General features: G+C 39.8%; 1 protein-coding gene across 1 annotated transcript in view; it reads right to left on the reverse strand.

Annotated features, from left to right (window-relative positions):
- Positions 1-2,904: 2,904 nt before the first annotated feature.
- The window catches only part of znf385d (zinc finger protein 385D), an 87,736-nt gene continuing 76,244 nt past the window's right edge, over positions 2,905-14,396 (reverse strand). The window contains exons 7-9 of the mRNA XM_062421949.1: positions 10,026-10,127; positions 9,084-9,086; positions 2,905-3,196 (exon numbers count right to left, since the gene is read on the reverse strand). Of these exons, the coding sequence (XP_062277933.1) occupies positions 2,945-3,196; positions 9,084-9,086; positions 10,026-10,127 (357 nt within the window). The 3' untranslated portion in view covers positions 2,905-2,944. The remainder of the gene's footprint in view (positions 3,197-9,083; positions 9,087-10,025; positions 10,128-14,396) is intronic.

A 14,396-nucleotide genomic window follows, 5' to 3' on the forward strand; every position in this document is an offset into this window, starting at 1 on the left:
TCCATCCAGAGTTAGGTTACTTTCCAATAGCTTTCTACTCAGTACTAAAACATAAAAGAGGAGCAGTGCAACCACCTGATATATATTTCTTTATTATTATTTTTTGACATGATTTCACTTTTCTTTCTTTCTTACTTTTTTCTTCACTTTTAATAGTTCCAAGCAGCTCCAGTCTGGTGCAATATGATTAAAGCAGCCAGTAATAGTTATTAAATAGGCCATTAAATTATATTTTAATCTTGTTTATAAAAATAATCAAGCCAAAGGAGTTTAAACGTTTTACAAAAAATCTCCAGCTAACGATTTCAATCACTCATCGTTTTGTTTAGCTGACGATATCAGGATATGTAATTAATATTTCCTCACATCTCTCCTTCTTTCTTCTGCACTGCAGTATTTTTCTGTTTCAGGGTTCACATTCTTTATTTGTTACAATTTATTTTTAATGAAATTCACTGTCTTGAAACTTTCTCCAGCTAAGGTTCACTTGATTTCACTACCAATCTGGTCATCTACTGTGGCCAAAAAAAAAGCGCTTTTCCCTTTTCTGAGTCACTCTCAGGCGTAATCTACATTCCAGTGCTCGCTCGGTTGGACACCCAGCTGTTCACAGCATTTTCATCACTGACAGAGACGAAGTCAGCCAGTGTTTTTCTGCTGATAGTTCTCCTGAACAGCAGATAGAAAGGCTCCGCATCCCACTTACAGATGTTTGTGATCATTGCTCCAGTGAGATTAAATGGAAGCGAGCTGGTGGCCAGAGATTCAACTCGCAGAGCAGAGGCCCGGTCCTCAGGCAGCCTGCTGTATTGGTTTTGGAGAGAGAACCGGGGCTCCAGTGGAAAGAAGCTCCATCATGTGGACGGACAGCCAGTTTTCATACCTCAGGGGGTTTGGGGGTAGATATTCTACAAACAAGGGATGGATGAATTAGCTTATGGGTTAGTTCACTCACTGAACAACTGCATTTAATATGTAGCGTATGAGTTATGATGTTGTGGTAAATTGGAATCTCTCCAATACGTCAGAGTTAAGGCGCCGTGATCTGCTTTTGTCAGTGATGTTATTTCCTGGATGGAAAGTCATCTGGGCTTTAAGATGTCAGACATCATGGATGTATTTATGGTGTGTGTGTGTGCCTGCGTATGCATGTGTGAATCAGTGTCTGTGAATTTTGCGTGCCTATCCAGAAGATAACGGATGGGCTGACGTTTGTCTGCCACAGTTGTGTCTTTTATGAAGGTAATGTGTTTTTCGTCACATTCATCTTGATAAAACCAGATTAATGGATGTAGAGAAAGAAACTGTTGTGGGTTGATCAATTGCAGATGTATAGCTTAATCTCTCTAATCATCTTCTGTTTGTTCCAAGTATCCATGTGATGAATACTCTGTGTGACGGACTTACAGTACCAAGACAGAGAAGAGTCGCATGTATAAAAGCGAGAGAAATCACTTTGGATTAGATTTGTACAAAAACTAGTCCAGTTACTGTGCATCAGCTGCTGCAGATAATCATCCACTCAGCTGTTTTGTTAGTGGGCATTCAGACCAAAAACATCACTGCACTTAAAGGGCTGCACTGTGTGTTTCTACAGACTAACACACAATCCAGGAAGTCCAGTTGGAGCAATATCATCCTTGAGTTTGAAGGATTATGAGACACTAAAACGCTGCACAGTGGTTTATAACATTGAAACAGGATTTTACCATTTTAAAACGACCTCACATTGCCAATGGTTCAACTATTTTTGGAGAACAAACCTGCAGCACTGATGTCGGTCTGGATACAGGCTTATTCTAATAGGTTATCTGTCTTTCAGTTATTCAAATAAAGTGTGTACACATCACATTTTAAAAGGTGCAAAGGCAAAACCAGTCTCAACACCACATAGCTACACTTTCGCCTCAGTTGAGAAAGCGTTAAAAATGAAATCGTAATCATCGTGTGACTTTCATGCTTTAAAGAAACATATTTTCACTTTCTATATAGTTTCAATAGGAGTGACAGCACTCACTGAACTTCACAGGATCACCAAAGTTAACAAAGTAGGACTCTTTTTATTTGAAATTATTCACCTTTTACACACTTGACAGGTAAATATACACAAGCCTTTGTGGTCCCTCTGGCCCGAGACATGGTCAGTGACAACGTGTGCTGGATATCGACTAGGATGGCTTATGGTGGATGGAAAGCCCACACGTACACACAAACACACAAACACACACACACACACACACACACAAACACACTTGAACAAGCAGACGCACACATGCAGAAGTACACACTCGCACACACACACACACATACACACACAGATATGCAAGAGACAAATACAAAAACACACTTTACGACACATACTCTAACCATCTAACACAGTCTAGCCATCTAATGTAGACATCAACAGAGGAGGGGCTTAAAGTGCATACAGGAACAGAGGAGGGCCTTGCTCGCTCTTATAATCAGTAACAGCCTTTTAAATTATGAGCGACAGTAATCCTCCACTAAAGCAATGATCTTACTGCCACGCTGTATCTTTACAAAAAGCATATCCCTACCGTAATTTTTTTTTTAGCTCAAACTGTGCCTTGCATCATGAAATAATGACACTGCATAGTTCACAGGGTTAGTGTTATACATTATTGCGGGACGATGCAAGTCTGAGTCCATGGTCCGGGGTTGTGAGCCATGAGCTGCAGCACAGCACAGAAAGCATGTCTAGCCCAGGTTTTAAGTGGAATTAGAGAAATAAATCCATCATGAGGAATGCTTTTCTGTAGTCTGGTTTTAGCTTTGAATGCAGGATAATCCATACAAGGAGAGGAGGTGACAAGTGGTCTGATCAGGGGGATGAAGATGTTCAGTATCCCGGATGCATAGAAGGAGTACAGATGCTGACATGACTCCTTGGCTCGGTCTGGGTGAAGCAGACAGGTCAAACAGGTCAATAAGGGGCAAATAGGACCTGTGGGTGGGAGGTCCTGACAGGCCCTGGGGCCGGGCGGAGCAGTGCAGCGGGGAGGGTCTGTGTCTGGAAGAGGGCAGGGGTCGGGGTGTGGTTAGTGATGGGGTTCGTGCGGTGTGTGAAAGTGTTGCCGAGGGCGGCGGCTGCTGCTGCTGCCACAGCTGCCAGATGAGCAGGAATGAGGCTGGTCAGAGACTGGCACTGCCGCTCCTTACCCAGCGTCAACTTTATCTGGGAGAGAAAGACAAAATTCAGTCAGTACAGTCTAGAAAAGTGTAAATACTTAATGGCAAAGAATTTAAATCTATTACAGATACAACTCTGCTACAAAACACTTTTTTATAGTTTAGTAGTTTTCAGTACAGATACCAACACAGCACTTTTGTCAATAACATGAGAAATATGAACATGTTTTTCTACAAACCTAGTTAAATGTAAAAAAAAAAAAAAGCAGCCATACAAGAACTTTGGCTAAATAAAGTAGTTTAATACACAATTAAGATTTAAATCAGGAACTATTTGATCAAACAATAAGTAAACAAGACAACAAATCTGAGAAAACTCATCCACAGTTTCCAATATTTGGTCATATTTGGACACATTCTGGTATTCAGTACCATAAAAGTAGTGAGGTTTGATGACTGGCACACCATTTTTCAACAATCCTGATAATTGGTTAATCATTTCAGTCATTTTTCAGGAAACAATGCAAAACAATTTGCTATTTCCAGCTTCATAAATGTGAAGATAAACTGCTTTTCTGTCTTGTGTATCATTACAAATTAAAATCTTTGGGTTTTGGACCCACAGTTTGAGGACACATTGGGCTCTAGGATCAACATTTTGTAAACTTTTATCCAACATGTCATTATTGGTAAAAACTAGCATTTTGCAGTCCCTGTTGCTTAGTTTCCAGATGTGACTGCACTTGCTACAGTTAATTGGTTTCACTGTCATGATTTCCCTGTTTCCCTGTAAACGGGCTCAGTGGAAGCAGCACAGCGGAGTCACAAACAGGGGGTAAGGTGTAAGGGTATTCTTATTATTTACATTTCATTATTACAAGAAATAGAAAAATAAACAGAACATGGTGACGGAGGGCATGGTGCTGCTTCTGTAGAGTCGGCTGCAGGCACACAGAGTCAGGCCAAGAGAGTCTCACAGGTGCCAGAAATCAGCTGCTAATTGTTTAAAATTTTCCACATGATTTGCACAGCAGCTAGCTAACAAAGGAAACAGCAGTAAACATGTCAACCTGCCACAAATTAAACTTTTCTTCAGTTGTTTGACTGCTGTACCTGCAATTTGGAAATCATTATATCATTTGGAAGCATTTGGCCAATTTAGTTTTCTTTGGAGCTTGACTATTGACTCAAAACCTAAAACTTACATATCAAATAGCAAATATCTGACTTCATTTATAGCTTCAAATGCTGCTATTCAACTCAAATAATGATTATAATTTTATTGCAGTGTGTTTGTAGCAGAGCTGGGGACTCGGACTCGCGACTCGGACTCGAGTTGCACTTAAGTCTCACTAAACTGTGACTTCAGACTCGACTTGGACTCGACCTCAAAAGACTTCAGACTTGACTTCGACTCGAGGCTCGAGACTCGCGAACAACCTTTATTTCGTGTTATTATTATTATTCTCATTATTTATCTGTCATTCATCTTTTTGTATGATCTCTGGCTTTGAGCTAGATGTAAACACCAACGTCATGCCACGCGCATGCGCCATGTGTGAAGCGCGCATCTTCAGTATCAGACATTGACAATGGCGAGTGCGACAAGTTCAGCAGGAGTGCCTCAGATCATTACGTTTGGATACAATGCCTTCACACTCCCGTTTTTCCCTGGTTCTCCCATATTTCGAAACCATCTCCCGCCGCCCTCCCGTCATTTCTCCCGTAATTGACAAGCCCCAAATTTGTTTGTTAATAATAATAAGAAGCGCACAATAGCAAAGGTTTTATTTTGAAAGCTCAGACAGGAAACCACCGCAACTCTTATCATGCTTAGTGCCACTACTAATTATTAACACAACGTTGCGTTAACTATGGTCATTTTATTTATTTATATTTATATATCCCCACACATTCCCTGCTGTGTGTTGTGTTAAGCAGCAGATAAAAGGCAGCTTGGAGAAAAAAATAATGAACATGTGTTTGTACCACAGTGTTAAACTGCAGTGCAGTGTTTCTGTGATGTTCTTGTTTTGTTCATTTTGTTATATTTTACAACATTGTTAAAATAATTATTTTTTTGTTGAAGAAAATACAGTTATGGAATTGAAATAATTCTTAGTGTATGTTTCTTCACATCACATTGCAGTAGATTCTCTATAGTGAACCTACAATTGATACATTTTCATACTGTCCTATATCAAGGTCTAGGTCAAGGTAATAGCTGAAGGTAAATTTGGTAACAGTTTCAGGAAAGGACATCTCAACATACAAACAGATACTTACATACAAACTTCAGTGACAGCACACCACAAAAACAGACATGGGCAGGTGCTCGCAAGGCTAACTGATCAGGATGAAGGATTGTACAGCTCTAAGGTCAGAATTTGATTTTGATTTAGTGTTGGAGAGAGACTTGAGACTTGACTCGGACTCTTGACCAGAGACTTGAGACTTGACTTGGACTTGACCCTCAAAGACTTGAGACTTGACTTGGACTCTAGCTCAAAGACTTGAGACTTGACTTGGACTTGTAAAAAATGACTTGTGAACAGCTCTGGTTTGTAGTGGTGATCTAGTTATTCAGTCAGTTTTTTTTATGCACAATGAGTAGTGAGGAGTTAATAATAATAACAATAGTAGCTTTATTTGTAACACACCTTTCATACAAGAAATACAGCTCAAAGTGCTTTACAACATAATAAATTACATACACCAAGTGCTTCCCATGGAAAGGACATAAAAGGACATTGAAAAGAAAAACATTAATGTAATATAAGATGGAAAATAAAACCCACTTGATGACATAAATAGAAATAAGATCAAATAAAGTGAGAGTGTGTTATATAATGTGTACTTCAGAGGTCGTAATTTGATACCCAGTAAGCGAAATCTCACTCTTCAAGTATTTCACCCCGTGTACACAATCTGTAAATCCATAACCTCCCTTTTCCCCAATGGACACTGACTCACCACCGGTCTTGATTAACTGAAATAAGCCTCTTTCAGCTAACCCCACAACGTCTTCCCAGGGGTTTAACCTCAGTGTGGGTCTTATCAGTGTAGGGTGCAGCCTGGAGCTGCCCCCGAAAAAAAAACACCCCCAGTGATGCTACGGGGGTTAAGAAGCACACACACCACAGTCTTTTTGATCAAACCTACCAACTACTAACCTCAGCACATGTTTTATGTTGTGTATGTTATGTTCTACTGTAAAAGAAAAGAAGGAAGGAAAGACAGAAGGAAAGAGAAGACAGAGTGACCGATACACGAACAGATAACAGCCTAATAGGGTGAAAAGGTCGCCGAAGTTATCTGGCCTAATCTTCTGTATCAGTAATGGAAAACCGACGGTCTCACGGCACCAGGATGGCAGCCGTTGTCATGGGTTATCAATCATTGACTCAGGCATCGTAACCCTATGGGAAGCATTCTTTACTCTCCGCTCATCAAAGTAGCTCCTCTCCGTTAACCCAGTCAATGATGGGTTTCAGAAAAGTCATTTCCCCCACACTGGTAACCCCCGCGCTTCGTCTCGGCAAACAGTGGGAGTGATGAATGCCATTTTGTGAGGGATTCTCTAAGATAGGAAGTCAGCGTCTCCTTTATCTTTCCCACATTTAATCCACATGTCTCCTCTGTGTATCCTACCAGACCTTTGTCATGTGGTACTTTTAGCATTTTGTTTTTACTTTCCTGGAGTGCAAGGAGACATAGGACAGCGAGTACCATAAAGTTATTTCAGTACGCTTCTCTGATACTGTGGTTTTGTCAACTTGCCTGACACTAATCTGAGCTGCAATGACGCAGAGGACCACAAGTACTTCAAATAAGTTAAAACCGACATTTACAATTACCTCTAAATAGTATTCGACCCAAAACTGAATTCTGCCTCCAGTGCTGGCTCAGACGTGCCTTGATATAGCCCATTTTTGTCAATAAAATATCAAGTTTTCAAATTAAATCATGCTTCTCCCTGCCATGGATTTTTAATAAAATCCAGTTAACGGGTGATCCAGTTATGAAAGTTGACATTTTATTGAATTAGGTGCCGTCGAGTGGATTGAACGTGCCTTATCAAAGAGCAGACCCTATTACACTTTAGAAAAGGTGTGCAGGATTTCTTGCTGATAAGCAAAGAAACTGAACTGCATGCAGCTCTCTCCAATACAAACAGAGCAACAGAGAACGGTTCATATTGTGGTGGGGCACAGACATACGATTTTAATTTGACCTGCAAGCTGCAGGTAAAGGAAGTGGGTGGAATAAGAGAGAATGACAATGAACAGATGTGTGTGAAGATTCTCAGTCATCAAGGTCATCATTATTCAAGGAGGGTTGAATCAAGGGCAACTTAAAGATGTTTAACCTCTCATCCAAGAGGCTTCTTTAGTTCCGACTGGTGGGGAGTCCCAGGGGAACTTCTTAGTTCTCTTAAATTGCAGCCACGTTTACCTCATTTGTGTCTTAGTCCCGCCCACAATGGACGCTTGAGGAGACATAAGGAAACCACTCGAGGAGAGAGGAGACGGGGAGATATGATTTTAGAAAAATAAGACATTGTTTTCTCCAAAGTGTTGAGTGAAGCGACGTCTGTTTCTGATGACGGCGTCAGCTGATCACAGCTGGATCAGTTGTCAGTCAGATTTGACAGCTGTAGCAACTTTTGACGGGTTGAGTTTGTGTCTGCACACACATGCACTGTGCTAATACAAATAAAGGTGCACAGTTTTTTCTCTGCAGCCTGTTATATTATATTATATTATATTATATTATATTATATTATATTATATTATATTATATCTGTTTGAGAAACACCTGCACATGGATGAAAACCTGCTCTCCTGTCCCATGTAGATATATGAACCATTCCTACTGGCAGAATATACTGGCAATTATTAATTCATTATTTGCATCTGTATTGTTGATATTCTGATTGTGAATGCATTATTTAATAACCCAGAATATGATCAGGGTGTTTTTTTAACACTAAAAATTGTTTATTAGGCTAAATGTTTCAGGAATAATTAATATGATGTATCATGTAACTCTATCAAACCTGACACTCAGGAATTGTTTTGCCTCACATGGAAATGACGACAAATGATGTAAAAAAAAATATAAATGTGTTTAAAATGTGTCTCTTGCTGACAGACAGACTCTCCTTATATAATATTCATCCATAATAGCAGTTAATGGAGGAAATAATATATCATAAAAAGAAAAAATCTTTCTAATAAATAAAGAAAGTTGTTTATGGTTCTTTTGTTGATCAGATGGACAATAAACAGATTTTTAACTACATGGTGAATCAGAAAACTAAATATAACAGAGTGAAACAGTTGAGCCTATTCTGTTATCTGTCTCTCCACTTCAGTGTCAAACCACAGTGATGTATCAGATCAGTCTGATCAGCTTCTGCAGCCAATACATAAATAAAGGGGCATGTTGGCTGGTAAAAGACTTCCATGGAGGCTGCTCTCGTGTATCTTCGCTCAAGCTCCTCAGAGATCCCTCCTTGCTCCTCGGAGCCAAAATAAGAGGATTGGGACGGCCGACAAAATGGTGTTTCGGAACAGGCGCGGATCGAGGCGTGAGGAAGCATCAATTAAGAGAATTAAGAAGCACCCCCAGGTGTTTAACCTCCTTTAGAGAGCCAGGTGTAAATGACAGTGGTTGGAGTTGTCACATGAGGTCAAATGTGAATGTTGAGAGATCGTTTATGCACTTTGACATAGATCAGCTCCTTCACCCTTATCTTTCAGGTGAAGGTAAACTGCTGAGTCTTGACCTGAGGACTTTGCCATCCTATACTGAGCTATGTGTTTGTGTAATGGTTCTTAAGTTTCCTTGATATAAAAGGCTGTGCATTAACTGTAAAGGCTTTGCACTTTAAGCTTGTGGATACAGCAACTGGAGCTTTGTGAAAACACCTGCTAAATCCAGGAAGAACACCAACGCTGCGGGTGGTGAAAAAAAAAGAAGAAAGGCTCAATATCGTCATTCATTGCATGTTTGAAGTATCTGAGAAACTGAGGAGGATTTTCAACAAGGATCCCTGTGTTTTTCTAACCCAGCAAGACAGAACCTGGTCCACCTGAGAGACTCAGTCCAATGTAGTGAGGAATGCACAGACTTGTTTATCAGGAAAACTAAACAACTATTAAACAAATCCATGGTTCAACACGGGAGGGCCAAATCCTCAAGTTAAGACTCAGCATTTTAATTACAGCCACACTCTTTCAAGGACAACAATGTGCATGTTTTGGAAAGGGAGGACAGATGGTTTGGAAAAGAAGTGAAGGACATCCTATCATGCCTTCCCAGGAGACTTTATAACATTTACACTTGGCCTAAGGTGACTCCAACGACTCTTGACGAACCAAACGGTATCAGTAACCTTAATAATGACGCCACAGAGGTTAAAGACATTACACTCCCCACCAGACAGACAGACACACACAAAGTTTCTCTCTTTTTTTGTGTGTGCTTTGGCCCACCTCCATCCTCCAAACTCAATCTTCAAGCTCCTTCCGCCTCTCCTGCCGCCAACCAAGACCAAGGACCACAAATAAAAGGGCTTAATCCCTGAGCTTTCCCTCCAGGCTCATGTACTTCCAACTCTAGTTCAGCCAGTTAGAGCTGAAGAAGCTTCTTGAATGGGAGGCATTGTCAAGCATCTGCAACCAAGTCCAGCTGCCCTTGATTCAACGCTCGTTGGATGTCACAATTAACTTTTTTTTTTAGATTTAAAACAAAAAAACATTGTCTCTCATGGTTTGATATGTCTGTCTCCTAAGAAGCTGCTGTGATTGTTGTGTCGACACTCATACTTTTGTTGCTGATAAGCTGATTGAGGCATTGCAGTGACTCACCGGTTGCTTGGTCTGGCCTTTCTGTGGTTTGCTGTAGGGGCTGTATTTAGGTTTGGCTGGTTTACCTGCCGCTCGGTCTTTATGACGTCGGCTGCTGATGTGCTGAAAAGGAGACGGAAAACAAGTTTTGAGTGAGGCATAGGAGTTTCAGACGTAACTGTGTCATGGTTAAAGTGACAATGAATGCTTGCATACATCGGGTAGAAAAAAATGTTTGTTTCTAACTGTGATTTTATATACTGCACATGGCTTAAAATCAACATTTAATGTTCACTACTGAGAGCCAAAGTGAAACCAGAGCTTCCAGTTTCTGTTCTGTGAAGAAATCCTCTTTCAAAATCACATTGGTATTTCTAACATACGCCAACTACAAATTTAGCCTTGGAAGAAATCCTTACTCAACAATGATGGTACATTTTTGAGAAGAAAAAAAAAAATCTATCATCGTTTATTCAATATTTATGGTTTCAACACCATTTAACGAACACCATTTCTCCTCACTTCTAGACCAGCATGGATTGAATAATCCGTGTGTATTCAGGTCATGCCATTCAAACTGTAATTATGAGTCAACCTCCAACCTGTAAGTCTGAGTCAGAGATATCAAGATTTTCTGACTACGATATGAGTCAGTATCTCCCACCAGGCAGAAACACTTCTAGAAGTGTAACAAAAATCAATCAAAATCACTACAAAACCACCATTGTCAACAGTTCAAAGTAATGAAAGTAATTAGGGTCATTAGAAGAGAGAGATGGTGGATATTATGCATATGGAAGAAGTTACGATGATGACCCACTTGTACATTTTAATGGTAACACTGATACAAATTATTCATCATTTAAATGTTTTGTTTAAATCAGGAAGGTCCCATTACCGATATTCAGTGTTACAGTAAATGTGCATTTATCTTAATATGAGAAGTAAACCTTAGGCAGCATGTTTTGTTTTTGCAAAAAGACCGAAAAGAAAAAGAGCAGCTGTCATCACAGCTCTCACTCTCTATATTTAAGACACATTATACTGTATATCATTCACTGTTGGTTTGGCCAGGAGTTAGCTTCACCATAGCCAACGAGATGGTCAATGTTTGCACACAGCAGGAAAGTCAAGTCAGAAAATTTGAAGGAAGGCTGCGTTCAGGCTATAAATGGTGTGGAGCATGAAAAAATGCAGACCTCCCATTCATTTGAATGGGTGCAGTGTTTTCATGCAGCAGGGGTGCCACTGCACACAGCTTGGCAAAAAAAAGCAGTGGTTGTCCAGCAAATAGTTGTACTGGATCCACTTTTGCTGCAACACAACCCGACATCATCTGGCCAGGCTTTGCATTGGCCAATCACATACATGCAAGTGCACATTCCTGGATTATTTTGTAACATGAATGCTGTATTTGTCTAAGATTGTTGATTTTACACTTTTTACATCTTGTAGTGGCAAGAAAATACTACAGATGAGTTTGTCCTTTAACTCCTGTGTCCTATTTATTTTATACCACAGTGGAGTAAGCGGTGTGTCAGATGTGCAGCCATAAAAGATCCAATTGAGCGTTGTGGTTCACCGATGATTAGGATTTATTGTCCAACATTTTAAACAAAAATATGAAAGCAATATGACGTTTCTTGTGAGTCCATTTAATCTGTTACAGTATCCCTACTTCACCTGCCATACACTGCGTCTTGGTTTCCATTGCTAAATCTATCTATCTATCTATCTATCTATCTATCTATCTATCTATCTATCTATCTATCTATCTATCTATCTATCTATCTATCTATCTATCTATCTATCTATCTATCTATCTATCTATCTATCTATCTATCTATCTATCTATCTATCTATCTATCCATCTGTATTTTGCTGTTTAACTTGCGATCGTCACTACAAATGATAAAACAGTTGCTGCTGTGTTACAAAGTGCTGTGCAGTGTTTTGACTTCTGACATGTCTGCATCAATCTGTGGCTCCAACTCGACTTCCTGGATCATATTTCATTGTTTCTACAGTACTTCAATCAACACACTACTCCAACAAAGCCTTGTACTGTTTTAATGCTGGGCAGTTTTTGATCTAGAGGCACCTAAAGACTGCAACGCTCATTACACCATACAATGGCCTTGTTTGATGGAATAATTTCACAATCTATCAGTTCTTAGAGTCTTAAAAGTAGCAGAATGTCATGTGGATGGCACTAAAGAAAATGCCTTGGGGTAATTACAATAAAAAAGGGGGTAAATCCTGTTAATGTGCTCTGAAATCTTCTAGAAATCTATTGACTTTGATATTTCATGTGTGCAGGTGGTCTGATGGTGATGCTAGAAAAAAAAGGTCAGGGAGATCTCCAAAGCAATAAGATGAATCCTTTGGGAACCATGAATATCCACAGCAAATAATGCAGAAATCCAGCCACAAATTTTAAAGGTAGCTTGTCAGACTAATGTGTGTGTGTCAAGTAGAAGGTTTGACCAGATGGTGGCGCTAGAGGAGGTCACATAAAACTATGAATAGCCGAACTCGGTGTCAAAGCAATCTGGTTGAGATACTATGTCTTTTTTCTGGATAAGAGACACTCAAGACAACCGGTGAAGATTGTCATTGGGTTTTTTTTATTACAGATTGGCTGCAATGCTTTATAGATGCCAGTTACCTCGGCCTCAGGCTAGAAGCCATTTCAGGGTAGATAGCTTATCATGTGTTGAGGTGGGAACCTGACCAACTGAGAAGGCAGGGGCCAGACTAAAAATACATCTCCTGTCTGAAGGTGAAAAGTATTACAGCTTTAAAGGTTTTATTGTGGCTGGAACCACCCATGGTGAAAATGACTACAGTTATAGCACTGAAAGGTATAGTGCAGAAGGCATTTACCAAATGACACATTATGTTCCCATGATAAATACGATACATGTCGAGCATGGATAATTATCTTCTGATGTTGAAAGCTCATAAACAATCAGTGGATCTGAATAAACAAGTCAAATACAATCATTTGCAATGACATATACAGAAATAGCTTTTAACCTCAAGGCAATAAATAATTCACTGTGGGTATATGTTGACAACAAAAGGCAGATTTCTGGCTGCATCTAAATTTCACACAAGTCCTTGCAGTGGATTTAACAGTCACACATTTCCTCTGGTTTCTGGCTGTAACTGGATTTTGTCATGCTGGATTCTTTTCACAGAGAATCGCCACTGTTCAGAAGTACTGAGTATAAGTCCCAGCATGAAAAATGCATACAAAGGCTGTCTATTTTTCTGTGAGAAATCTCCAGGTTAGTTCAGACAAAACAGAGTGGTTTTCAAGTATTGCAGTCTAAATCTCAACACCCCCCCCCCCCCCCCCCCCCTCCTCCATGACAGAATGATCAGCAGCTACAACAAAATAAGATTTGTGGAGTGCCCTGAAGCGACAACCAAGAAACACATTCCAAGGCCGAGTTTTTAGCCAAGCCACACTAAAAAACATACCACAAAAAGATCAGATCATTGTCAGCTGTGTAGTTACCTAATTTGTTCAACATCTTGTAAACTAGAACCCAGTTTCCTGACTCGAGCTAAGCCATTAATAGAAATCCTGTTAGCTGTTAGAAACCTCATTTCTTGGCCGTGTACTGTAAATGCTCTACCAGAATTCTTAAGAGTTTTTGAAAGATGTGTGCACGACAAAGGACTCCAGACACAAGATTCAGACACGTGCAAAACAGCAAATTGAGTGCTCTCAAATATGACAGAGGCTCAATGTGTTATGAATCTACAAACTCCAACCAAAATTAAAAAGGACTGTTCAGGCTGCAGCTTCTTCACGAAAACACTTCAAATGTGCCATCCTTGGTTTAAAAATATGATAGAGCGTGAGGAAGAAATCTGATTACAGAACATCGGCATGACAACAGCGGTTTTACAATAACCAGGTTATTACAGTGCTTGTAAATGTGTTTTCCTGCCTTTTAAAACCTGATTTATCTCTGCAACCTGGCGTCTGCATGTGTCTGCATGTAAACACAGGGAATGAGCCAAAGAGCTAAAGGCAAAATAATATCTGTTATTTCAGATCTTAATTAATTGTAGTTAAAGTACTTGGTTTACATTTAAGTACTTTGGTATTTATACTGGAATGAATCTCCATATGCCAGTAAAAAGACAGTTCATTACACCCCTTCTCTGAGCAGCGATTTTTAACTTAACAACCATAACTAGGCACAGCATGGCAGTTCTGTCAAGCTTTCGTTTCACATGTAGAAGTGATGTGCTTGTGGCTGTAGTAAGAGAGATACTCTGTGAATAAAGAGCTTAGAGGAAGGTGTCTTTTCTATCTTTAGCAAATACATGAGAGCTAAAGTGTAAAGAATGAATTAAACAGTGTTTTTTATG

Source organism: Scomber scombrus, chromosome 7 (assembly GCF_963691925.1).
Source record: "Scomber scombrus chromosome 7, fScoSco1.1, whole genome shotgun sequence".
Lineage (NCBI taxonomy): Eukaryota > Metazoa > Chordata > Actinopteri > Scombriformes > Scombridae > Scomber > Scomber scombrus.